The 25,817-nt window shown below is 42.7% G+C and overlaps 1 protein-coding gene across 1 annotated transcript in view; it reads left to right on the forward strand.

The window, feature by feature from the left end:
• Positions 1-422: 422 nt before the first annotated feature.
• LOC121538214 (voltage-gated potassium channel subunit beta-2) overlaps positions 423-25,817 on the forward strand; it is a 109,902-nt gene continuing 84,507 nt past the window's right edge. The window contains exons 1-3 of the mRNA XM_041846040.2: positions 423-623; positions 11,252-11,404; positions 13,200-13,253. Coding sequence (XP_041701974.1) covers positions 11,328-11,404; positions 13,200-13,253 — 131 coding nt within the window. The 5' untranslated portion in view covers positions 423-623; positions 11,252-11,327. The remainder of the gene's footprint in view (positions 624-11,251; positions 11,405-13,199; positions 13,254-25,817) is intronic.

Genomic DNA, 25,817 nt, shown 5'->3' on the forward strand with positions numbered 1-25,817 from the left:
ACCTCTAGTTTTGATTTACATTTGGTTGAGTTGTCAACTAACGTGAATTCAACTTAAAATCAACAAAATAATTCATTTATGTGAAAGAAATATGAAATTGTTGTTTCAACGTCATCATATTTAATTTATTTGTTGAAATGACGTGGAAACAACATTGATTCAACCAGTTTTTGCCCAGTGGGTAATGTGTATTGTATCATTTGATTGAATATCTTGTTAGGTTAATGTATTTCTAGTTTCTATAGTAGATCTGATATTCCTGAAGTGTGTGCACGTGTCGGTAAGTGCTCCATGGAGTAAGAGGGAATGCTCCTCCTCTATGAATCTCAGTTTCTCTCTGAGCTTCTCATCTCATTACCCCCCCATACACACACACACACACACATACACACACACACTGACTCCAGATATGCTGTTGCGCAAAGGCAGACTCTGCAGGGAAGAATACAGCAAGTGAAGGCTAGCCACCGGCATCCCTCTGCTGACATCCCCCCTTTTTCTCTCCTTTTGTCCCTCTCTCACTCTCTAAAAGAGATCTCCGCTTACCCTTCCATCACCACCCCTCATCTCCACCATCTGAGCCAGGTTGGGGTTAGCTAAACTGGGCATTGGCAAAGACAGAGGTGGGTACTGAAGCTCAATGACATTGCTCAATAACTAGTGTTCTGTTTTAGTCTAATAGCTTGCAGTAGCACTGTGCTGGAGGACGGAGCAGAACAGATATCGGTGTGCTGAATGTGCGTATGGCTGGTTGCTGTATAGGATCTTTGCAGGGCTGCAGTGGTCTCTAGTAGACGATGATATCATCTTAACACATTTATCTTTTCTTGCTGTGCAAACCAGACTTGAAAGTTAACTGTGTGATTGCCTCACTAGAGATGGTCTGCCACCAGTAGAAATCAATAATCTTCAGTGAATGTCCTCTTTGAGATATCTCTTAATTATGATGAACTATTTGTTTGATATTTCTGCATATGGTTTAGGTGTCAATTTGATGCATGCTAGAGGACACTTTTAGTTTCCGTGGCTATGAAACTAGTTTTTTTTGTGCAGAGTATATAGCCTCCCTACTGTATATAGTCTCCCTACAGTTGTTATATTTTACTGCTGCTCTTCAATAATTTGTCATTTTTACTTATCTATTTTTTACTTAACACTTATTTTTCTTAAAACTGCATTGTTTGTTAAGGGCTTGTAAGTAAGCATTTCACTGTAAGGTCTACCTACACCTGTTGTATTCGGCATACATTTTGATTTGATTTTAGTCTTAAACATGCAGTTTAATACTGCAATCTGCTCTTGCCAAATTACTGAAGGGTTTAGCTAGAGTATTTTGTTTTTGCGCATTCAATGGGGGGCATTGCATGTAAGATTGAGATTCAGTCCAAAGCTGGGTTTAAGACTGTTGCATTGTTTGGTGCAGTAAGGTGTTGAATACAAGCGAGTGTCCTGGATCTGTGAGTTTGAATACGCTTTTAGAGAACAACATTTATCCATTGATCACAAATCTCAGTTTATACCATTGTCCAAATTCTTGACTCAGCAATTATAGACCAGGCATTAGCAATATATTTTAAAATACCAGTAGAAGAATGACTACTAGTCATACACAACTTTGTACCATACATGCTCCTGTTTTGTCAACGAGATGCTTGTGTATCTACTGTTTGATAATACTTAAATAATTTAATCCTGGGGCAAGCGTATTTGGCACAGCTGTCAGTGGTATCCTCAGTTCAGCTAAGAAATTGATCTTTATGCTCTGCACACTTACAGCGCTGTTCTCTGAACATTGACACGATGTGTCCAGCGATGATGTCAGGAAGTGGGGATTTGACTTGTTGCAAGGCGTTGCTCCCTCCCTCTCTTGATCGTATATTAAGTGCCCTCTGACCTGGGGCGCTATAGACCCATTGGGTTATGACAAATATTAGATGATGGATCTGTCCTTTGAAGGAGCAACCATTTACTATAGGCTATTTGGGTCATAGAATTATCAGGACATTATTTTACCTCAGTAATAGTAGAAAACGCTGTGTTGTCTGCTGAAGTTATTGCTTGTGAATTATGTATGTATTTATGCACTTACAGTGAGGGAAAAAAGTATTTGATCCCCTGCTGATTTTGTACGTTTGCCCACTGACAAAGAAATGATCAGTCTATAATTTCAATGGTAGGTTTATTTGAACAGTGAGAGACAGAATAACAACAAAATCATCCAGAAAAACGCATGTCAAAAATGTTATAAATTGATTAGCATTTTAATGAGGGAAATAAGTATATGACCCCTCTGCAAAACATGACTTAGTACTTGGTGGCAAAACCCTTGTTGGCAATCACAGAGGTCAGACATTTCTTGTAGTTGGCCACCAGGTTTGCACACATCTCAGGAGGGATTTTGTCCCACTCCTCTTTGCAGATCTTCTCCAAGTCATTAAGGTTTCGAGGCTGACGTTTGGCAACTCGAACCTTCAGCTCCCTCCACAGATTTCCTATGGGATTAAGGTCTGGAGACTGGCTAGGCCACTCCAGGACCTTAATGTGCTTCTTCTTTTTCGTTGTTATTCTGTCTCTCACTGTTCAAATAAACCTACCATTAAAATTATAGATTGATCATTTCTTTGTCAGTGGGCAAACGTACAAAATCAGCAGGGGATCAAATACTTTTTTCCCTCACTGTATGTGGTGATGCTGTGCTGTGTTTTGTTGAGATGCAAGACACATTTCCCGAAAGGGACTAAATAATTATAGTAATTATTCCTGGAAGTAGGAACTGAGTAATAATAATAATAATATGCCATTTAGCAGACGCTTTTATCCAAAGCGACTTACAGTCATGTGTGCATTCATTTTGTTACGTATGGGTGGTCCCGGGGATCGAACCCACTACCCTGGCGTTACAAGCGCCATGCTCTACCAATTGAGCTACAGAGGACCACAATACAATTTGGATCAATGGATTTGTATCTGAAGCAACCTACATTCTCAAAATGTTCTGTTCTTAGAGGGAATATTAGCCATGCTTTGGTAATTTGGCAATTTTGTTAAACTCCATGATAGCAAACTTCTAACTTCATAGAAACCTTCTAACAGCCATTTCAGAATTGTTACTAATCCAAGTAGTTAATGATAAATGCCCGTCCTCTGTTGATAATAACCTCCCATCCCTCAGAGCATTGCCTCTGGTAACTGCAGTTTCCATCTGAGTTAACACCATTAAATATTGATGATTGTGAAACGGAATCACGCTCTGTATTTAATAGTCACAACGGTTTACTCAGTCAGAGCAAGGATATTGATGGTCCAAGGAACATTGGAGAAAGAGGATGATACAAAAACATAGTCCAATTCAAAATGGGTGGAGAGCTTCAGTCAAGCTTAGTGTTTTGGTCTTCTCTTTACCAAATCTAAAAGTCAAAATCACATCTGGATTTACATATTTTGTTCTAAATGTTTAGTTACAGAAAGGTAGCACAACTGAACGTCCTCTCCTCTCTGCCTTCATAGTCCAGGAGTTATCTCGCACCTTTGCTGATGCTGATGCTGATACAATGCTGATGCTGATGCTGATTCAGAATGTATACCCCTTGTGATGCTTGTGTAATATCAATCAATCAATCAAATCTATTTATAAAGCCGATGTCACAAAGTGCTATACAGAAACCAAGCCTAAAACCCCAAACAGCAAGCAATGCTGATGTAGAAGCACAGTGTAAAAACTCCCTAGAAAGGCAGGAACCTAGGAAGAAACCTAGAGAGAAACCAGGCTCTGAGGGGTGGCTAGTCCTCTTCTGGCTTTGCCGGGTGGAGATTATAAAAGTACATGGCCATTTAAGGCCAGATTGTTCTTCAAGATGTACAAACGTTCATAGATGACCAACAGGGTTAAATAATAATCACAGTGGATGTAGAGGGTGCAACAGATCAGTACCTCAGGAGTAAATGTCAGTTGGCTTTTCATAGCCGAGCATTCAGAGGTCGAGACAGCAGGTGCGGGACAAGGTAGCACGTCCGGTGCACAGGTCAGGGTTCTCTAGCCGCAGGCAGAACAGTTGAAACTGAAGCAGCAGCACGACCAAGTGGACTGGGCTGATTGCATCTTCCCACAGGCAGATGGTGTAGTACCACTGCACTCTGATTGATTTTGAACTGAGGGAGATAAAAACATATAGAGGTATCTAGAATCTCGAATGAAACGTGGAGTCACTACCACTACCGTGTCCATTCAGGCGCTTTAAACTGCCTCTGGTACCAGTGGACTCAACACACAAAGGACTCACAACATACTCACCGAACACAGACAAAACACACAGTATGTGGAGGATAGATGGATAGATACAGGGGATGTAAAGAAAAATATCTTGGAAGTTCGCTGACAATGCAGATAATGCCGGATGAGGGAATGTTTGCAATACCTTACTAAGTGGTTGCTGCTCCAACAAGCACTCGGGCCGCAGTATGACCTAACATTAACTCCATTCCATTCATATGAGTGCTTAAAATGTCTTCCAAAAGTTGCTTGGAGCAACTGCAGTCAAAACGAGCTTCAGACTTATATGATATACTGAGATAATCTCTGTTAGAGGAGGTTTGAAGAAGATACCTGCAGTATATTATGTAGCAGAAATAGTAACATACTGTAGGGGAGAGTGGGGTAAGTTGAGCCATTTTTTATATTCAGCATCACTCCATCAAGGGAAATATAGTATTCTTTTCAACAAGTAAATATATTGTAGGATGTTGCATATCCCTGGAAATAATCAGGATTCATGTAAACATTACAGTTTTGAAAGCATAGCTTGTCTAAAAAAAGTGGTCGCTTGGCACAACTTATCCCGGGTATGGGGTAAGTTGAGCCACGAGACAAGGTAAATTAAGCTGCCTACAAATTTATTAACTGAATTAAATAGTAACACTACCTTTTTCTTTATTTCCCAAACACAATTCAACACAATCACAATTGCTTTTTTGTCTTTTAATCATTTAAAGAATATTTTAACATATGCTTAACACCTTGCAAACACTTTGTACTTTTTCTTTTACACTTTTAACATAGGCCAGGCCCTGTTGTTACCTCATATCCCCATAGATAATGCCTTGCATTACGCCTGGGAAGAAAACACTTCAATTTACTCAACTTGTCATTGGCTCAACTTACCGCAAGGCAAACATTTTGACTACAGTATATTAGCCCACACAGCTACAAGGATGCACTTTTATGCTAGGTTTAGGACCTCATATTGAAGCTTATAGAGACCCCAACTAATGTATAGCATAATCTTAAAAGTATCTACTTTGGTTTAGATACAAGCATCATGAAACCTCTAACACAATAAATTCATTTGACTTAGTGAAAATAACTTAACTTGGACTTAACGTGCTTAACACTTTTTACATTTGGTTTCTTCCTTCACAGACTCCATGAAATGATGACCTCTTCCTAAATATTTGGTAAAATGATTAATTTTGTGTATGGTTCCCAAGAAACAAGGGTGGCTAAATTTACACCATCGGCTCAACTTACCCCACTCTCCCCTATCGGTGATAAACCCACCATTGAATTGTTAGATACTATTGAATTGTTAGATACTACTGCACTATTGGAGCTAGGAACACAAGCATTTCGCTACACCCGCAATAACATCTGCTAAATATGTGTATGTGTCAAATACCTTTTGATTTGATTTGATTTTATCAAAGTCAGCCGAGCCTCAGGTTTCAATACATTGTGATAGGGCTGGGGGAGATGGAGTTTATAGCCTAACATTAGCCAACCCTCTCCTGTCTCCATGCCAGTCCATCTCCCCCAGGACAGCTCCAGATCTATTTACACATCAAGATAAAACATGCACAGATTTTCTGTCTGATTCCAAACATCCACACATATGACTCAGCCCCTCTACCAACGGCCATGCTACAGACCGTATGTATAGCTGACATGCACTCCATTCTGCTACGTTTTACTACAGTGATATTAGTCTCTTATCACTATTTGAATGTTTCAATGTCTCCTTGTTAATCATGGTAATGCATCATACCCTGTTTGGATTCAATTGGGACAGAAACAGTGCACATAATGCAGGTTCCACAATGACTGGTATAAAGGATTGTGATATGATATTTAAATTATGTCATACATTTATATACAATGTAAGTATTGTGACTCGTAGCCCTCTGGGTTGACTTGACCTGCGATAGGATAGGATAATGTGAACATGTTATATAGTTTATCAGTGCTTATATAGCTTATTTATGACATTTTGGCCTTACCTAGGCCTCCTTGAAGACTCCATAGTTTGTTATCTATAGGTGCTACAATGCAACAATTGGTGTCATATGAAGCTTTACTGCTTGCTCTGGTAATATGAGTAGTGTTTTGATTTCAGTAAAACAATTTTTACATGAATTTATGAATATAGAAAAATATAAAGATGAATATTGAAAAAACAGAATTTTCGATTTGGCACATTTTGTAATATATTGTTGAGCATAATATACTGTACGGGCATATCAAAGTTCCAGAGTGGGATCTCTGCTACTTTAAGAGTTAGGATCCAATTTGTAGGCATTACCAACAGAGAGAATGTGAAAATGAATTCAGAGAGGTCGCCCTCTGCTGGTGATTTTCAGGATATGCAATGATACAAGTAACAGCAGGGCTATGATTGGTTACATTGCCTACTATACCATTTTCTCTTTATAAAATAACTTTTAAACTGTTAGAGATCGCATTCGGAAACTTTGATCTGCCCATAGAGTATATTATGTTCAACAATATATTGAAAAAGAAGCCAAATCTAAAGTTGAGTTTTTTCAATATTCATGTTTATATTTGTCAATATTCATAAATGAATGTATTACTTTTTTTATTGAAATAAAAAAACTACTCATTATCATGGTGTTTTTTTCTCCTCGTTTCATATGGAAACACTCAGTAAACAATTTATTTTCATCACACTAGTATTATTACAATGTTTTACATTTGAGTAATTTAGCAGATGCTCTCATCCAGAGCGACTTACAGCAGTGAACACATACATTTTCGTACGTGTCCCCCGTGGGAATCGAACCCACAACCCTGGCATTGTAAGTGCCATCCTCTACTAACTGAGCCACACAGGACCTGATTATAATTTAGTCGTAGATTGTCTGCTGATTGGTATTGTATCAACTGTCCTCTCTCTAGCTGCATCCCTGTGTGATCCAGGCTCTAGTCTTTCCAATCAGTGTCACCTCCTTAGGCATAGCTGCAAAGTGAGCACTCTCCCTCCCTCCCTCCCTCCCTCCCTCGCTACCTTGCTCCTCTTGTCCCTCCCTCTCTCCTTCTGCTGAAAGCCGATGATGATGGCATGAGACAGCAGAAATGTGAGCTGAGGGTGATACATCAAACGTCCTCCGACGGGCCGACGATCCTCTCGGTTGGAGTTTGTCCCAGATTAGTTGTCATTGGCTGAGAGCAAGCTGCAGAGTCCCCATGTGTTGCTCCACTATATACTGTTAGTCAATGCATTCCTCTTCCCTTTGCCGTCTCTCCTTTATACCTCTTTCTATACCCCTTTTTGTTTGAAAAACCTGCTGATTTCTCACAATGTGTTTACCCCCTGGGGTCTACCTGTTGGAGATTCATTTAGAGTTTTGGTAATCTTGCTCACTTGTTTTTGACATCTGGTTTACGGTTTTTATATGTCATATCACCTCATTCAGCACTGACTTCAGAGAGCAAGCATGCATTTTGTTGACCACATCCAGCAAAGCACTAAGACATGGATACATTGGACTCCTTCCCGTCTCACCTCTTGGTCTCTAGCTCTTGGGAGTTGTTGATCCACTATCATGGCTTGTGTTCGGTTCAAAGGCAGCTGCAGTCGGAGGGCTGTGGTGGGTTGTTTCAGTTGCTCTATAGCAGGGTTCTTCAATCCTGGTCCTGGAGGGCCGAAACACTTCTGTTTTTTATTTCTACCTGGTAGTTAATTGCACTCACCTGGTTTTCCCAGGTCTGAATTAGCCCCTGATTAGAAGGAGAGGATGAAAAACAGAGGTGTTTCGGCCCTCCAGGACCAGGATTGAAGAACCCTGCTCTATAGGCTCAAAGAGCTACAGGAACGGTGGAACGCAGACTCTTCACTTTCTCCGTCACTCCATTCCCTCTTGTTTTATGGCACCATGTCTGTCGTGTTTCATTTGGTGCCAGGAAAATTGTTCTTGGCTCGCTCTCTGCTTCCTTGGCCGGAACAAGGACGGGGGCAAGAGGCAGGAGTAGGTCGGCCTCCCTGGGCTCCTCGTCAGCACAAACACACGCTCACACACACACATACAGACACACACGCACACACAGGGAAAAAATTGAGAGGGCATCTGGGATCTATGTATTTTTAGAGTAGAAACCAGGTTACTGCTTAGTTTAATGCCTACAGCTATGCACTACATTTTAAATACCAAACTCCATGTGTACATTGGCAGTCAATTTCTCTTCATCTGAAAGGATTGGATAGGTATTAGCAATATGGTGAAAATTTCACCCAGCCTATCAGAGGGAACGGTGGAGCAACCCCCATATTGCTTACACTTTTAAATTATTTTATTAAAATTATTTCACATTCTACTCAAGTGCCTAAGGGGCAAGGGGTTCTTTTTGGACGGGGCCATAGTCTGAATTGGTCCATGTCCCTCTTGGTTGCCATCTCCCTGCTCATCCTTCTATGTAATCTGTTATTCTTGGATTCATCAGACCTTTCCATTTTTTAATGAACTTCTATTCTTAGATCGAGGGAGTATACATTTCCAATTACACGAGCGTTTTAGGCTGATTTATCAGACCAAGGGCAAGGGACGGGTTTAACAGTGAAGCTCTATGACAGTGGGAAAACTATGGTTGCATTCATTAGTGCACAGTGGAAAAGGGAAAAAAGTTCAGGTAGTCCCTCCCTGTTTCAGTCTGTTTTCCTCCATTTGCTGTCTGGTGAATACGACCTAAATTATATAATAAAAGAAAGTGCTCCATCTACTGTTTGTACAGCGACATCAACTAATAGGCCTATTTATGTTACATTCAATGGATGGTGATGCCTATGTGTGACACAATGCAGAGTTGTCCGAAAGTACTGTATTACACGGACACCATAGTTCACATATCTATATTAAATTCAGATTCTTCTTGCCAACCGATTCCTCATGACGATTTAGAAAGGAACATTGTCACAGATGACTAATACTGAATCTGAAAAGACTAATGTTGGATGTGTCTGAAATGGCACCCTATTCCATACTGCATATAGTGCACTACTTCTGGTCATGGCTCTGGTAGTGCACCATTTAAAAGGGTGCCATTTCAGTCACATCCAAAATGTGCATTTTCTGATTCAGCATTAGTCATCTGTGACAATGTTCCTTTCTAAATCGTCAAGAAGAATCGGTTGGCAAGAATAATCTGAATTGGATATAGATATGTGAACTATGGTGCCCGTGTAATACAGCACTTTCAGTAGACGGAGCACTTTTTTAATTGTATAGTGTCTCTTTTCCCTCCTAAATACAGAATACCTATTTTTTTATTTATTTTTATTTAACCTTTATTTAACCAGGTAGGCAAGTTGAGAACAAGTTCTCATTTACAACTGCGACCTGGTCAAGATAAAGCAAAGCAGTGCCTGGCTGACGCGACCCACGTGACCACACAGCGAGGAAGAGCTGTGACTCACTGGTCTGGAAAGGAGGCCGTTTGTTAATGCAATATTCGCTCAGAAATTGAGCGGACGCATTGATTGGATCTCTCAAATGTATTTTTTTTCCTGGGGGGTTGAGACCTCTCGTTGTTTAGATTTGAAAATCCAACAGTTGCAATGGAAGGGGGCGGCGCTCGGGGGCTGTGTGTGGCTTTGCCTGTGGGTGTTTGAGTGACAAAGACATGGAGGAGAATCAACCAGTAAAAGCACAGCCCCCTTCATTATCAACGCATCGTGCAGATAACATCAAAACAGGCTTTCCAGACTCTGAAGTCAGGAGGATTTCGAGTTTGGTATCAGCCAGAGTACAGAATATCTACCAGAAACTGCTCAATGGCTAGTAGGCAGCCATTATTCCTGTGGCCAGCCCTGCTCTGCTCTGTATCCCAATGAGTTGGAGGAGGGAGTTGGGAGTCACCTTCACATGATCTGCCCCTGCTTTATCATGACCGCTCCCTTACAATGCTGAGGGTAATGAGTCGTAACATTGATACGCTTCAGCCACAGTCACTGGCACTGAGACCACACCAGAGCATGCAACAGCCCTCCTTTAACAGTGGCTTGAGTCTTATCTATGACCTGGAAGGTGAACGACTCTCTTGGTTTTACAGTGGATTTTAGTTCAACTGTGGGTTTCAGAGTGGCATTTTTTTTTTTATTGTTTATCATACTCAGTGTATGATACTGTAGGACATGACCTTCACTAATGAAAATGTGACTGACCTTTCGAGTTGGCCATTTTATTCAACAGCCATGGCCCACTCCTTGCATTTGGATGAGCATTTTTGGATCTGAACCAAATCTCTAACAGTGATACCACATCATATGCTACATCAGATTGTGTTTATATCAGTGATCCTACAACATAGTTAGGGTAAACAGAATCCAAATGGGGGACAGAATCAGAGAGAACACTGGCCTTTAAAGTAGATTGGATCAGAAAATGTATCTAGGGATGGGGGATGATTGTCACATTTTGGCTGATAGAAATGTGTAAGAAGCAATAATGAAATGGGACTTATAAAGTGATTTGCTTGCTTTGTTCTGATTGAAGATGGTCAGATATTGTTATAGAACAGCACCATCTATTGGAGGGTTTGTCCGTAGAACATTATAAGACTAATGATACTTCTGATGCTTCTAGAAACATTATCAGATGGGCAAACATTTTATTAATATTTGTTCCCCTTTGGCTATGTGCAGAAACCCTTAAAATAACCCGTCTGACTTTAGAAATCATTTCATGAAGGGTTTGGGCTAATGCTTCTCCCCCTCTGAAATTGTGATGCACCCCACATAAACACTATGTGACAGATACAACCCTTCAAAATACCCTACATTGTCATGAAAACCCCTTAGCAGACTCTAGGATGCACTATAGAAAAATATCAAATTGAGAGCGCTGAAGCCTCTGGAAACACTATCTATTTCAGATATTGTATTTATTTAAAGACTTTATGGAAACTCACCACACATTCTCTAAACCCAGCAAGTTCAGTCTTACCATGTTGTTTCTTGTCTGTCCACAGAGGTGAGAGATCATAGGTGAGAGCGTGACCCCACAGCAGGCGTTCCATTCCGCCACGCCCCCCTCCTCGTGACCTCATGTATCCTGAATCCAACCAGGACTCGCCGGCGCGCCTCTCCCATAAACAGCATGCCTCCCCAGGCATGATCTACAGGTACAACACATACACACACTTGTACACACACACACACACACACACATACACACACACACATACACACACACAGACACACACACACACAGCTATGACTTATCATACTTGTGAGGACTTTTTGGGGACCAACAACTGATTCCCATGCAAAATCCTATTTTCTCTAACCCCTAACCCTAACCCTAAACCTAACCTTAACCCTAACCCTAACCCTAACCCTAACCCTAACATTACCCCCTAAACCTAAAACTAACCGCAACTCCTAACCCTCTGAGCTCTCTGCCTCCACTGATATCTCAGGCAAATAACCGCCCAATGTTCTCCCACCCTCTCCAGACCGGACTGATGTGCAATATGCAGACAGAGCAGGAAGTTGCAAAAGGCCAGTGCAAACCAAGGTTTGATACCATTACAAACAGAAACCCTTTTAATCCTAACCCCTAAACCTAACCACTAATCCCTAACCCTAACCCTAAACCCTAATTCAAACCATAACCCTAATTCTAACCCTAACCCTAAACCTAACCCCTAAGCCTAAAATAGCCTTTATACAAGTGAGACCGGCAAAATGTCCTCCCTTCCCTGAATTTGAGTTGGTTTACTATTCTTGTGAGGTCTTTTGGTACTCACAAGTATAGTAAAAAGTACACACGCACACACAAACACACACACACACACACAAACACACACACGTGTTACAATACTTGTGAGGACTTTTTGGGAACCAACAATTGATTCCCATTCAAAATCCTATTTTCCCTAAACCTAACCCTTACCCTAACCCTAACCTTAACTCCTAAACCTAAACCTAACCCCAACTCCTAACCCTAAACCTAACTACTATCCCTAACCCTAACCCTAATTCTAACCCTAACTCCAATTCTAACCCTAAACCGAACCCCTAAGCTTAAAATAGCCTTTTTACAAGTGAGGACCGGCAAAATGTCTTCATTTCTCAGAATATATGTTGGTTTACTATTCTTGTGAGGACTTTTGGTACTCACAAGTATAGTAAAACGTGCGCACACACACACCACAAACACACACGTTTGTTTTACTATCCTTGTGGGGACCAAACAATTGATTCCCATTCAAATCCTATTTTCCCTAACCCCTAACCCTAAACCTAACCCTAACATCTAACCCCTAATCCTAACCATAACCCTCATTCTAACCCTAAACCTAAACCTAACCCCTAAGACTAAAATAGCCTTTTTATAAGTGAGGACCAGCTAAATGTCCTCACTTCCCTGAATTATTATTCTTGTGAGGACTTTTGGTACTCACAAGTATAGTAAAAATACACACACACACACACACACACACACACACACACACACACACACACACAGCTAATTCTAACCCTAACTCCAATTCTAACCCTAAACCTAACCCCTAAGGCTAAAATAGCCTTTTTACAGGTGAGGACTGGCAAAATATCCTAATTTCTCAGAATTTTTGTTGGTTTACTATTCTTGTGAGGACTTTTGGTACTCACCAGTATAGTAAAACGTGTACACACATACACACACACACACACACACACGCACACACACACACACACACACACACACACACACACACACACACACACACACTCACACACAGAATCAACACTAGGTGGAGCCATACACGCATGGCTGAAAGATTAAAACCTCACATCAGCAGAGAAAATTGGCTTAGTGTGTTGTATTGTAGTTCTGTATTTGCTTTACCCTTGTGTTACTTGTAGGTTGCCTTGTATCTTGCTTGCTTGCTTTACAATGCTCTCTCGCTCCTTTTCTCTTTTTCTCTTCAGTGCTCGGTATGGGAGCCATGGGAGTCCCAGCAAGCGACAGCTGCAGTTCTACAGGTACAATTTGACTGTCCTATATCCCTCCTCCCTGGATCTACAGTAATTTGTCTGTCCTATATCCCTCCCCCCTGGATCTACAGTAATTTTTCTGTCCTATATCCCTCCCCCCTGGATCTACAGTAATTTGTCTGTCCTATATCCCTCCCCCCTGGATATACAGTAATTTGTCTGTCCTATATCCCTCCCCCCTGGATATACAGTAATTTGTCTGTCCTATATCCCTCCTCCCTGGATCTACAGTAATTTGTCTGTCCTATATCCCTCCTCCCTGGATCTACAGTAATTTGTCTGTCCTATATCCCTCCCCCCTGGATCTACAGTAATTTGACTGTCATATTCTTGGTCACTCCTCGGTCAATGTACCACAGTGGTATGCCTGTGGAACCAGCTCATAAAATATTAAAGATGCACTATGCAGAAATCGCTCCGAAATTTCCTGGTTGCTTTAATTAATGTCAGTTTATGTGACAAAACAAGCAAGTATAGTGTAGAGAATCATTGTACCATCTTAACCGCTGTGAAATATGTTTTCCATAACCAAAAATGTTGTATTTTCAGTTGTTTGAAGCTCGTGTAAAAAAAACGAAAGTAAAAGACACTTAAGAACGGGAAGCATAGAAAGAGCGCGCATAGAAATGATCTAAAGCTTCTTAGACTTGCTTTCACTGTGAATGACAGATCTATAACACACAGCGTTGTCATGACGTGACTTTCATTAATATGATGACTGTTATTTATCAAATCAACTAACTATGTTTAATTGTTACTCGATTAAATTAATCATGTAACAATTAACTCATTAGGATTTGGGGCACCTCGGAATAAGTTGTTTATAGAGTTACCATCTCCCGAATTAAACTCTAAAGGTCTTTACCTATCAATATGTATAAAACAGTCAACGTATTAATCATTAACTCTCATCAGTCGTCATTCTGAACGGTCGTAGACTTCTTGGATCTGCAGGAACTCCAGCTTTACTTATGACTCAGCACTACGCAAATTGGTTTAATTATTTATTTACTAGCTAACTAAATAATAACACAGAATAGCATACACACTTAATACATGAGAAAAAGCCACTGGCGGACTAACAACAACATGACTGCTTGGTTACCAAAAGAGGGAGGGGTAGCGAGCGAGAGAAAGAAAGAGAGACACAACACTTATCGTACATTTGGAAACTACACTCACAGTAATCATTTACTTTGCACATGAACCACTGCCCGTTTAGAGTAAGAAATCATGAATGTATTTACGTGTTTGAATGCCTTCATTCGCCATTTATCTCTGTCGGACCAAGCCTTCTTGAAAAGGGTTTGGCTGGTTCTCCGGTGGGTCACTTGTAAGGCTCTGATTGTCCACAAGAGGTCACAATGTCCTTTTTCTTAGTTGTCCTGGTCTGTAGTGGAGTCGCTCCAGAACAGCTACTTAGCTGTCCCAGTGATTGTCTGAGAGGGGAGCTTTCTTCTCTAATTCGTGTGGTTAGTCAGAGTTTGAACCACTTTACACGCACAGCTGCAGCCTGGCAAAGTTTGGGTCTAATCTGAGAGTTGATTTTCTTCACCTTGTGTTGAGGTTCAACATTCCAACCATTTTCAGACGTGTAGCGACCACTCCACGTCTTTCTGGTCTGATATGTTAATTCTTAACTCATGCTTTATACACTCTGGTCAAAAGGGCGTTCCATCATGCTGACACGATCTCTGAGCTCACTTGGGGCGTGGCTAGTTACTGGTGCAAAGCATCATCAAAAACTATGATCTCGTTAGAAAACTAAAATCACATTCCTATCTTAACAAAACTACTCTCATCATTTTTCATATACAACGTAAAAGGATGAATATTTGACATATATATTGTGTATACTTTTCAAGTTACAGTATTTTCTTGATGCCATTCTTAATGACATCACAAAATAATTAACAATATGACATGATTATTCTTTAGGTTCCCACTGACTGTTCCCCACATTCTTACCTTAGAAATATTGTTCCAGCGTTTACTTTTTGGACGTTAGAGTTTTGGCGGCAAAAGTCTTCTGGAGACAAAAGGACATTCCAATCACCAATACTGGACGGGTAGAAAGAGATTCCCCTCCTGCCTAATTTACAACAGGGTGTGAGGTGTCAAAACCGGCCCAGTCCCCCCTCCCCTCTTCTGTGGGTGAGAGAGGGTCTGGTTATTGTCAGTCATTGCCAAGTTAATCTGAGCCCTTGGATCCTCACACAGGACAGTCATGACAGCATGAAAAACGCAGCAGTGTTGCAGTTCTTGACAAACCGGTACACCTGGCACCTACTACCATACCCCATTCAAAGGCACTTACATTTTTTGTCTTATCCATTCACCCTCTTAATGGCATGCATGCACAATCCATGTATTATATGTCACAACGCTTAAAGATCCTTCTTTAACCTGTTTCCTCCCCTTCATCTACACTGATTGAAGTGGATTTAACAAGTGACATCAATAAGGGACCATAGCTTTCACCTGGGTTCACCATCTGGTCAGTCTACGTCATGGAAAGAGCAGGTGTTCTTAATATTTTGTATACTCAGTATATATAGGTACAGTGCCTTTGGAAAGTATGCATACCCCTTGACTTATTCCACATTATGTTGTCTAACAGACAGAATTCAAAATTGATTAAATAAAAAAAAATTCTCTCACCGATCTACATGCAATACTCCATAATGACCAAGCAAAAACATGTTTTTCGAAATGTTAGCATTTTAAAAAAATTAAAAATACAGAAATATTAATAGACAGTATTGCTAGACAACCATTTTCAGGTCTTGCCATAGATTTTCAAGTAGATATAAATCACTCTGGAACTTTCACTGTCATCTTGGTAAGCAACTCCACTGTAGATTTGGCCTTGTGTTTTAGATTATTGTCCTGCAGGTTTTCTTCTAGGATTTTGCCTGTGCAGCTCTATTCCGTATTATTATTTTTTAATCCTGAAAAACTCCCCAGACCTTAATGATTACAAGCATACCCATAACATGATGCAGCCATTACTCAAGAGTGGTACTCAGTAATGTGTTGTATTGAATTTGCCCCAAACATAACACTTTGTATTCAGGACAAGAAGTTCATTGCTTTGCCACATTTTTTGCAACATTACTTTAGTGCCTTGTTGCAAACAGGAAGCATGTTTTGGAATATTTGTATTCTGTACAGGCTTCCTTCTTTTCACTCTGTCAATCAGGTTAGTATTATGGAGTAACTACAATGTTGATGATCAATCCTCAGTTTTCTCTTATCACCGCCATTAAACTCTGTAACTGTTTAAAAGTCACAATTGGCCTCATGGTGAAATCCCTGAGTGGTTTCCTTCCTCTCTGGCAACTGAGTTAGGAAGGACGCCTGTATCTTTGTAGTGACTGGGTGTATTGATACACCATCCAAAGTGTAATTAGTAACTTCACCATGCTGAAAGGGATATTCAATGTCTGCTTTTTTTTTACCCATCTACCAATAGATGCCCTTCTTGGTGAGGCATTGGAAAACCTCGCTGGTCTTTGTGGTTGAATCTGTGTTTGAAATTCACTGGTCAACTGAGGGACCTTACAGATAATTGTATGTGTGGGGTACAGAGATGAGGTAGTTATTATTATTGCACACAGAGTGAGTCCATGCAACTTATTATGTGACTTGTTAAGCAAATGTTTACTCCTGAACTTATTTAGGCTTGACATGACAAAGGGGTTGAATACTTATTGACTTAAGACATTTCAGATTTTAATTTTTAATTAATTTGTAAAAATTCGAAAAACATAATTCCCTTTTTACATTATGGGGTATTGTGTGTAGGCCAGTGACAAAAAAAATCTCAATTAAGTTTAGGCTGTAACACAACAAAATGTTGAAAAAGTGAAGGGGGGTGAATACTTTCTGAATGCACTGTGAGCTCCAAAAGTATTGGGACAGTGACAATTTGTTGTTTTTGTTTTGGGTCTGCACTCCAGCACTTTGGATTTGAAATGATACAATGACTATGAGGTTGTAGTGCAGAGAGATTTAATTTGAGGGTATTTTCATCCATATCGGGTGAACCATTTAGAAATTACATCACTTTTTGTGCATAGTGCCCCCATTTTAGGGGACCAAAAGTATTGGGCCAACATTTTTTGGATTAAAGTAGTAAAAAGTTAAGTATTTGGTCCCATATTCATAGCACACAATGACTACATGGAGCTTGTGTGTGACACTCTGGCTCCATGGACTTTGATATTTGAGCCAGGGTTGTTCACTTTCATTTGTTTGGGTGTATTTCATTTGGTGGTGTTGGGGATGGGTGAGTTTCATTTTGTTTGTGTTTAGTGGTGATTGGTCAATGACTCCCAATCGGAGGTAACGAGTGTCAGCTGTCGGCTCGTTATCTCTGATTGGGAGCCATATATATACTGTTGTGTTTCACTGTTTGTTTGTGGGTTTTTGTTCTATGTTCAGTCTATGTACTGAGGACGTTACGGATCGTGTTTTGTTTTGTCGTTATTTCAACATTAAAGTCATGTTCACTCCCAACGCTGCGCTTTGGTCGTATTTCATAGGCGATCGTGACATTGTGGCTCTACCAATTGTTTGGATGCATTTGCTGTTTGTTTTGGTTGTGTTTCAGATTATTTTGTGCCCAATAGAAATTAATGGCAAATAATGTATGGTGTCATTTTGGAGTCAGTTTTATTGTAAATAAGAATATAATATTTTTTAAACACTTCAACATTAATCTGGATGCTACCATGATTACGGATAATCATGAATGAACCGTTAGTAATTATGAGTGAGAAAGTTACAGACCCACAAATATCATACCCCCCTAACCTTCCCTGTTAATGTAATGATGAGAGGTTAGCATGTCTTGGGGGTATGACATTTCAAAGTGCTGGAGTACAGAGTCAAAACAACAAGTATTCAGACCCTTGCTATGAGACTCTAAATTGAGCTCAGGTGCATCCTGTTTCCATTGATCATCCTTGAGATGTTTCTACAACTTGATTGGAGTCCACCTGTGGTAAATTCAATTGATTGGACATGATTTGGAAAGGCGCACACCTGTCTATATAAGGTCCCACAGTTGACAGTGCATGTCAGAGCAAAAAACAAGCCATGAGGTCGAAGGAATTGTCCGTAGAGCTCCGAGACAGGATTGTATTGAGGCACAGATCTGGGGAAGGGTACCAAAACATTTCTGCAGCATTGAAGGTCCCCAAGAACACAGTGGCCTCCATCATTCTTAAATGGAAGAAGTTTGGAATCACCAAGAATCTTCCTAGAGCTGGCCGCCTGTCCAAACAAAGCAATCGGGGGAGAAGGGCCTTGGTCTGGGAGGTGACCAAGAATCCGATGGTCACTCTAACAGAGCTCTAGAGTTCCTCTGTGGAGATGGGAGAACCTTCCAGAAGGAAAACCATCTCTGCAGCACTCGAACAATCAGGCCTTTATGGTAGAGTGGCCAGACGGAACCCACTCCTCATTAAAAGGCACATGACAACCCGCTTGGAGTTTGCCAAAAGGCACCTAAAGGACTCTCAGACCATGAGAAACAAGATTCTCTGGTCTGATGTAACCAAGATTGAACTCTTTAGCCTGAATGCCAAGCAGAGGAAACCTGGCACCATCCCCACGGTGAACATGGGTGGTGGCAGCATCATGCTGTGGGGATGTTTTTCAGTGGCAGGGACTGGGAGACTAGTCAGGATCGAGGGAAAGATGAACGGAGCAAAGTACAGAGAGATCCTTGATGAAAACCTGCTCCAGAGCACTCAGGACCTCAGACTGGTGCAAAGGTTAACCTTCATACAGGACAACAACCCTAAGCACACAGCCAAGTCAATGCAGGAGTGGCTTCGGGACAAGTCTCTGAATGTCCTTAAGTGGCCCAGCCAGAGCCTGGACTTGAACCTGATCGAACATCTCTAGAGACCTGAAAATAGCTGTGCAGCGACGTTTCCCATCCAACCTGACAGAGCATGATAGGATCTGCAGAGAAGAATGGAAGAAACTCCCCAAATACATGTGTGCCAAGCTTGTAGCATCATACCTAAGAAGACTCGAGGTTGTAATAGCTGCCAAAGGTGCTTCAACAAAGTACTGAGTAAAGGGTCTGAATACTTATGTAAATGTAATATTTAAGTTTTTTATTTTATATACATTTGCAAAAATTTATAAAAACCTGTTTTTGCTTTCACATTATGGGGCCAGACTGCAACATTTTAGTGGCCTAGCTAGGACTTTGGCATGTGTCTGTTCACTTTCCCTCCGCTGCACACTGCGAAAGCAGCGCAATTGAAGATTAATTCACTGATGCAAGCGCATCAGGCTGTAATTTCATAAAGTAGATGACTCAACTGTTGACTAATTTATACTCGATTGCAGAGCATATGAGCGGAGTGGAGCGGTGAGAATCTCAGCTCCTCGCTCACGGAGCTGTTCACCCCTCCGCTCCCACCACTCAAAGCCACATCAGGCCAGTCCGCTCATTATCGCTTAGCGCTCAACGCAGTTTGCATCGCACTCCACTCAAATCGCCCCCCGCTCGCTCCAAAAAAGGAAAAAAATCTGCATGTATTTCACTTTTTGCTTAAACCACAGCCTTGCTTTATCTCCCCGAGTTTGTTGCAAACAGACTCATCTCGGATTATCCATTCTGTCTTGAAACGGGGATCTAACACTGATGTTAATCAGTATAGTATATTCCATAGCGAATTGTCACGTTGTTTGCCAATGTTTCTGCAAAAGCAGCGATGCCCATTGGAAGTGCAGCGTGCATCCATTGGAAGTGCATCGGTGAGCAGGGATTTGCCTACCATTCAGCTGTTTTTCTAACCTCATTGTCTGAAGCGTTAACGTTAGGTAGTAAGTAGCTACTGTGCTCGAAATGTAGCTAGCTTGTTGCTACCTGGATAGCTACTAAACAATAGCTGGAACGACCTAGCTAACAGACGCGAACTGGCCGAATCGATTCAGTGGCTAGCTTTGCACTTGGCTAGCTAACAGTAGCTGCTAGGAGTAAGTTATAACCTACATTTGTGTTTTGTTTTTACATACTGGTAGCCAGAGTCGTTCAACCTTTGACTCATTTCTCTCTGCCTCCTTCTTTCCACTCCTCTCCTCTTTTGACCTCACCCTCTCACCGTCCCCCCCTACTCACAAGGCAGGCAATACGCTTGACCTCATCTTTACTAGATGCTGTTCTTCTACTAATCTCACTGCAACTCCCTTCCAAGTCTCCGACCACTACTTTGTATCCTTTTCTCTCTCGCTCTCCTCCAACACTACTCACTCTGCCCCTACTCAGATGGTAATGCGCCGTCGCAACCTTCGCTCTCTCTCTCCCGCTACTCTCTCCTCTTCCATCCTATCATCTCTTCCCTCTGCTCAATCCTTCTCCCTCCAAAATCCTGATTCTGCCTCCTCAATCCTCCTCTCCTCCCTTTCTGCATCCTTTGACTCTCTATGTCCCCTATCCTCCTGGCCGGCTCGGTCCTCCCCTCCTGCTCCGTGGCTTGACGACTCATTGCGAGCTCACAGAACAGGGCTCCGGGCAGCCGAGCGGAAATGGAGGAAAACTAGACTCCCTGCGGACCTGGCATCTTTTCACTCCCTCCTCTCTACATTTTCTTCATCTGTTTCTGCTGCTAAAGCCACTTTCTACCACTCTAAATTCCAAGCATCTGCCTCTAACCCTAGGAAGCTCTTTGCCACCTTCTCCTCCCTGCTGAATCCCCCCCCCTCTCTGTGGATGACTTCATCAACCATTTTGAAAAGAAGGTTGACGACATCCAATCCTAGTTTGATAAGTCAAATGACACTGCTGGTCCTGCTCACACTGCCCTACCCTATGCTTTGACTTCTTTCTCCCCTCTCTCTCCAGATGAAATCTTGCGACTTGTGATGGCCAGCCGCCCAACAACCTGCCCGCTTGACCCTATCCCCTCCTCTCTTCTCCAGACCATCTCCGGTGACCTTCTCCCTTACCTCACCTCGCTCATCAACTCATCCTTGACAGCTGGCTATGTCCCTTCCGTCTTCAAGAGAGCGAGAGTTGCACCCCTTCTCAAAAAACCAACACTCGATCCCTCTGATGTCAACAACTACAGACCAGTATCCCTTCTTTCTTTTCTCTCCAAAACTCTTGAGCGTGCCGTCTTTAGCCAACTCTCTTGCTATCTCTCTCAGAATGACCTTCTTGATCCAAACCAGTCAGGTTTCAAGACTGGTCATTCAACTGAGACTGCTCTTCTTTGTGTCACGGAGGCTCTCCGCACTGCTAAAGCTAACTCTCTCTCCTCTGCTCTTGTCCTTCTAGACCTGTCTGCTGCCTTTGATACTGTGAACCATCAGATCCTCCTCTCCACCCTCTCCGAGTTGGGCATCTCCGGCGCGGCTCACTCTTGGATTGCGTCCTACCTGACCGGTCGCTCCTACCAAGTGGCGTGGCGAGAATCTGTCTCCGCACCACGTGCTCTCACCACTGGTGTCCCCCAGGGCTCAGTTCTAGGCCCTATCCTATTCTTGCTATACACCAAGTCACTTGGCTCTGTCATATCCTCACATGGCCTCTCCTATCATTGCTACGCAGACGACACACAACTAATCTTCTCCTTTCCCCCTTCTGATAACCAGGTGGCGAATCGCATCTCTGCATGTCTGGCAGACATATCAGTGTGGATGACGGATCACCACCTCAAGCTGAACCTCGGCAAGACGGAGCTGCTCTTCCTCCCGGGGAAGGACTGCCCGTTCCATGATCTCACCATCACGGATGACAACTCCGTTGTGTCCTCCTCCCAGAGTGTGAAGAGCCTTGGCGTGACCCTGGACAACACCCTGTCGTTCTCCGCTAACATCAAGGCGGTGACCCGATCCTGTAGGTTCATGCTCTACAACATTCGGAGAGTACGACCCTGCCTTACACAGGGAGCGGCACAGGTCCTAATCCAGGCACTTGTCATCTCCCGTCTGGATTACTGCAACTCGCTGTTGGCTGGGCTCCCTGCCTGTGCCATTAAACCCCTACAACTCATCCAGAATGCCGCAGCCCGTCTGGTGTTCAACCTTCCCAAGTTCTCTCACGTCACCCCGCTCCTCCGCACACTCCACTGGCTTCCAGTTGAAGCTCGCATCTGCTACAAGACCATGGTGCTTGCCTACGGAGCTGTGAGGGGAACGGCACCTCTGTACCTTCAGGCTCTGATCAGTCCCTACACCCAAACGAGGGCATTGCGTTCATCCACCTCTGGCCTGCTGGCCCCCCTACCTCTGCAGAAGCACAGTTCCCGCTCAGCCCAGTCAAAACTGTTCGCTGCTCTGGCACCCCAATGGTGGAACAAGCTCCCTCACGACGCCAGGACAACGGAGTCACTCACCACCTTCCGGAGACACTTGAAACCCCACCTCCTTAAGGAATACCTGGGATAGGATAAAGTAATCCTTCTACACCCCTTACCCCACCCCAAAGAAAAAATAATAATATATATTGTAAAGTGGTTATCCTACTGGCTATAATGTGAATGCGCCAATTTGTAAGTCGCTCTGGATAAGAGCGTCTGCTAAATGACGTAAATGTAAATGTAATTTGATTTCTGTGACAGCAGGGAGGATCATCCCCAGGTTCCCCAGCTTCTTCTGCATTTTGTCTGTGAGGTCTGCCAGTGGTGTCAGCACACTGACAAGGTGCGTCAGCTGCCGTACTTGATTCAAGGTGATGTTAGCAACATTCGACTTGAGTTTGTTTTGCCATAACGGGTATTTTTGGAACAACCGGATGAACGACTGAATCATCCGCAGCTGGCTGCTCCATCGAGTGGTGCAGGCATTTGTGGGGCGGACACCTAATTGGTCGGTTTCCTCTGTGTTCAGGGTGCTCTTGTGTACACTTTTCACCAGGTGCCCGACTTTCACTAACAGCCTATTAATGTTGTCGTGCTCGTTAATGGCGTCTTTGATCGCCAGCTGAAGCATGTGAATGGGGCATCTCAGATGTAAATTTGACACAGTAAAGTACTGATTTATCATAGTTTCTCATCCTCCTCTTCATGTTCTGCGCTGCTGCTGGCATCCGCGGTCACTTCACACTCCGCCTCCTCTTCAGTGTCACTGAGGAGGTTAAACGCCTTGATCATGTTGCTGGCACTGTCAGTGACGACCCGAATCACACGTCGTTGCACGTTCCAATATTTCAGTACACTTTCATACTTTTGGTAAATACGATCTGCGGTATGGTGCCCCTGTATGTGCTCACAGCCCAACAAAACCGTGTGCCCCCGGAACGTCCCATCAATGAAACTGGCCACGATGCCAAGGAAGCTGTGCCCTCTTCTACTGGTCCAAATGTCCGCTGACAGAACGAGCCCATCACCATTTTGCAGTAGGTCTTGCAGTTTGGCTTCCATCTCTTCCAGGGCAAGTGGCATGAGCGTGTCCCGTACAATCAATCAATCAATCAATTTTATTTTATATAGCCCTTCTTACATCAGCTAATATCTCGAAGTGCTGTACAGAAACCCAGCCTAAAACCCCAAACAGCTAGTAATGCAGGTGTAGAAGCACGGTGGCTAGGAAAAACTCCCTAGAAAGGCGAAAGCCTAGGAAGAAACCTAGAGAGGAACCAGGCTATGAGGGGTGGCCAGTCCTCTTCTGGCTGTGCCGGGTGGAGATTATAACAGAACCATGCCAAGATGTTCAAAAATGTTCATAAGTGACAAGCATGGTCAAATAATAATCAGGAATAAATCTCAGTTGGCTTTTCATAGCCGATCATTAAGAGTTGAAAACAGCAGGTCTGGGACAGGTAGGGGTTCCATAACCGCAGGCAGAACAGTTGAAACTGGAATAGCAGCAAGGCCAGGCGGACTGGGGACAGCAAGGAGTCACCACGGCCGGTAGTCCCGACGTATGGTCCTAGGGCTCAGGTCTCTCAGTTGGCTTTTCATAGCCGATCATTAAAGAGTTGAAAACAGCAGGTCTGGGACAGGTAGGGGTTTCGTAGCCGCAGGCAGAACAGTTGAAACTGGAATAGCAGCAAGGCCAGGCGGACTGGGGACAGCAAGGTGTCATCATGCCCGGTAGTCCTGACGTATGGTCCTAGGGCTCAGGTTCTCAGAGAGAAAGAGAGAACGAGAGAATTAGAGAGAGCATACTTAAATTCTCACAGGACACTGGATAAGACAGGAGAAGTACTCCAGGTACTCCAGGTACAGTGTTGTAGCATGGGGGGGTGTAGCCCGGTTGAGCTGCGCTGGCGAAGTGTTGCATCCCTTCGCGTTCTCCTTTACTCAGTGGTTCATAGTCCATGAAAATCATTTTAAAAAATGCTACATCCAGCTCTCTTTTTCTCTCCCTTGTTATGGTTGGGCCTTTGCGTGCAGTGAAGAAACTTTTGAATTCCTCAACCCTTTTCTCTTGCTGCTGCTGCTGCTCCTCTCGCTCTATAAAATACAAATTAATGGACGACACTAATTAAATTAAACAGATGGATTCTGGGTCAGGCTTGAGCATGCTTCAGACTCGTGGTGTGAGCGAGCGAAATTGGAGCGGGACATAGGGCGACGCTCCGTCCTTTTAAAAATGCCGCTCTGCGCTCTGTCCAAAATCCGGCCACTCGCGCTCCGCTTGCTCCCGCTCCACTCCGCTCACATGCTCTGCTCGCTTGTGTGTTCTATTCAGCCAGTGTGCGCTAGCCTATTAGCCATGTTATGACTGACTTGTGATCATTGCCCTTGCTAGTTTGATTGTATTGACATTCCCAGCCTTAGTTACAGTCGTCTGTTTTTGAAACTGAAACAGTGCATCCCAAATGGGTGGAGGCAGCAAACAATGTAGCAAGCCTGCTGTGATTTACATCCTGATATAAATATTTTTGGGACTACCAAGAAAAATATAAGAGAATTATATTAATAATGCGTTAAACTGCATCCTTCTATTCTGACAACAATGCCTTAGTGCATGTCATGGAATTTTAAGAAAAATATAACCTTTTTTTTTTTTTTTACTCTTATAAAGTTGGTTTTGTAGCATAAACTAGGAAATTGATATTTGTGACTGATATCATGATTCTGTTTGTTTCATATCTGCAAAGTAGTTCAAACGCTGTCAGTTCCACTTTAAGAACACCTGCTCTTTCCATGACATAGACTGACCAGGTGAATCCATGTGAAAGCTATGATCCCTTATTGATGTCACTTGTTAAATCCACTTCAATCAGTGTAGATGAAGGGGAGGAGACAGGTTAAAGAATACGTTTTAAGCCTTGAGACAATTGAGACATGGATTGTGTATGTGTGCCATTCAGAGGGTGAATGGGCAAGACAAACGATTTAAGTGCCTTTGAACGGGGTATGATAGTAGGTGACAGGCGCACCGGTTTGTGTCAAGAACTGCAACGCATCTGGGTTTTTCACTCTCAGCAGTTTCCCGTGTATATCAACAATGGTCCACCACCCAATGGACATCCAGCCAACTTGACACAACTGTGGGAAAATTGGAGTCAACATCGGCCAGCATCCCTGTGGAATGCTTTCGACACTAAAGGAGGGGGGGTGCAACTCAATATTA

Source organism: Coregonus clupeaformis, chromosome 24, assembly GCF_020615455.1.
Source record: "Coregonus clupeaformis isolate EN_2021a chromosome 24, ASM2061545v1, whole genome shotgun sequence".
In the NCBI taxonomy this organism is placed as follows: Eukaryota; Metazoa; Chordata; class Actinopteri; order Salmoniformes; family Salmonidae; genus Coregonus; species Coregonus clupeaformis.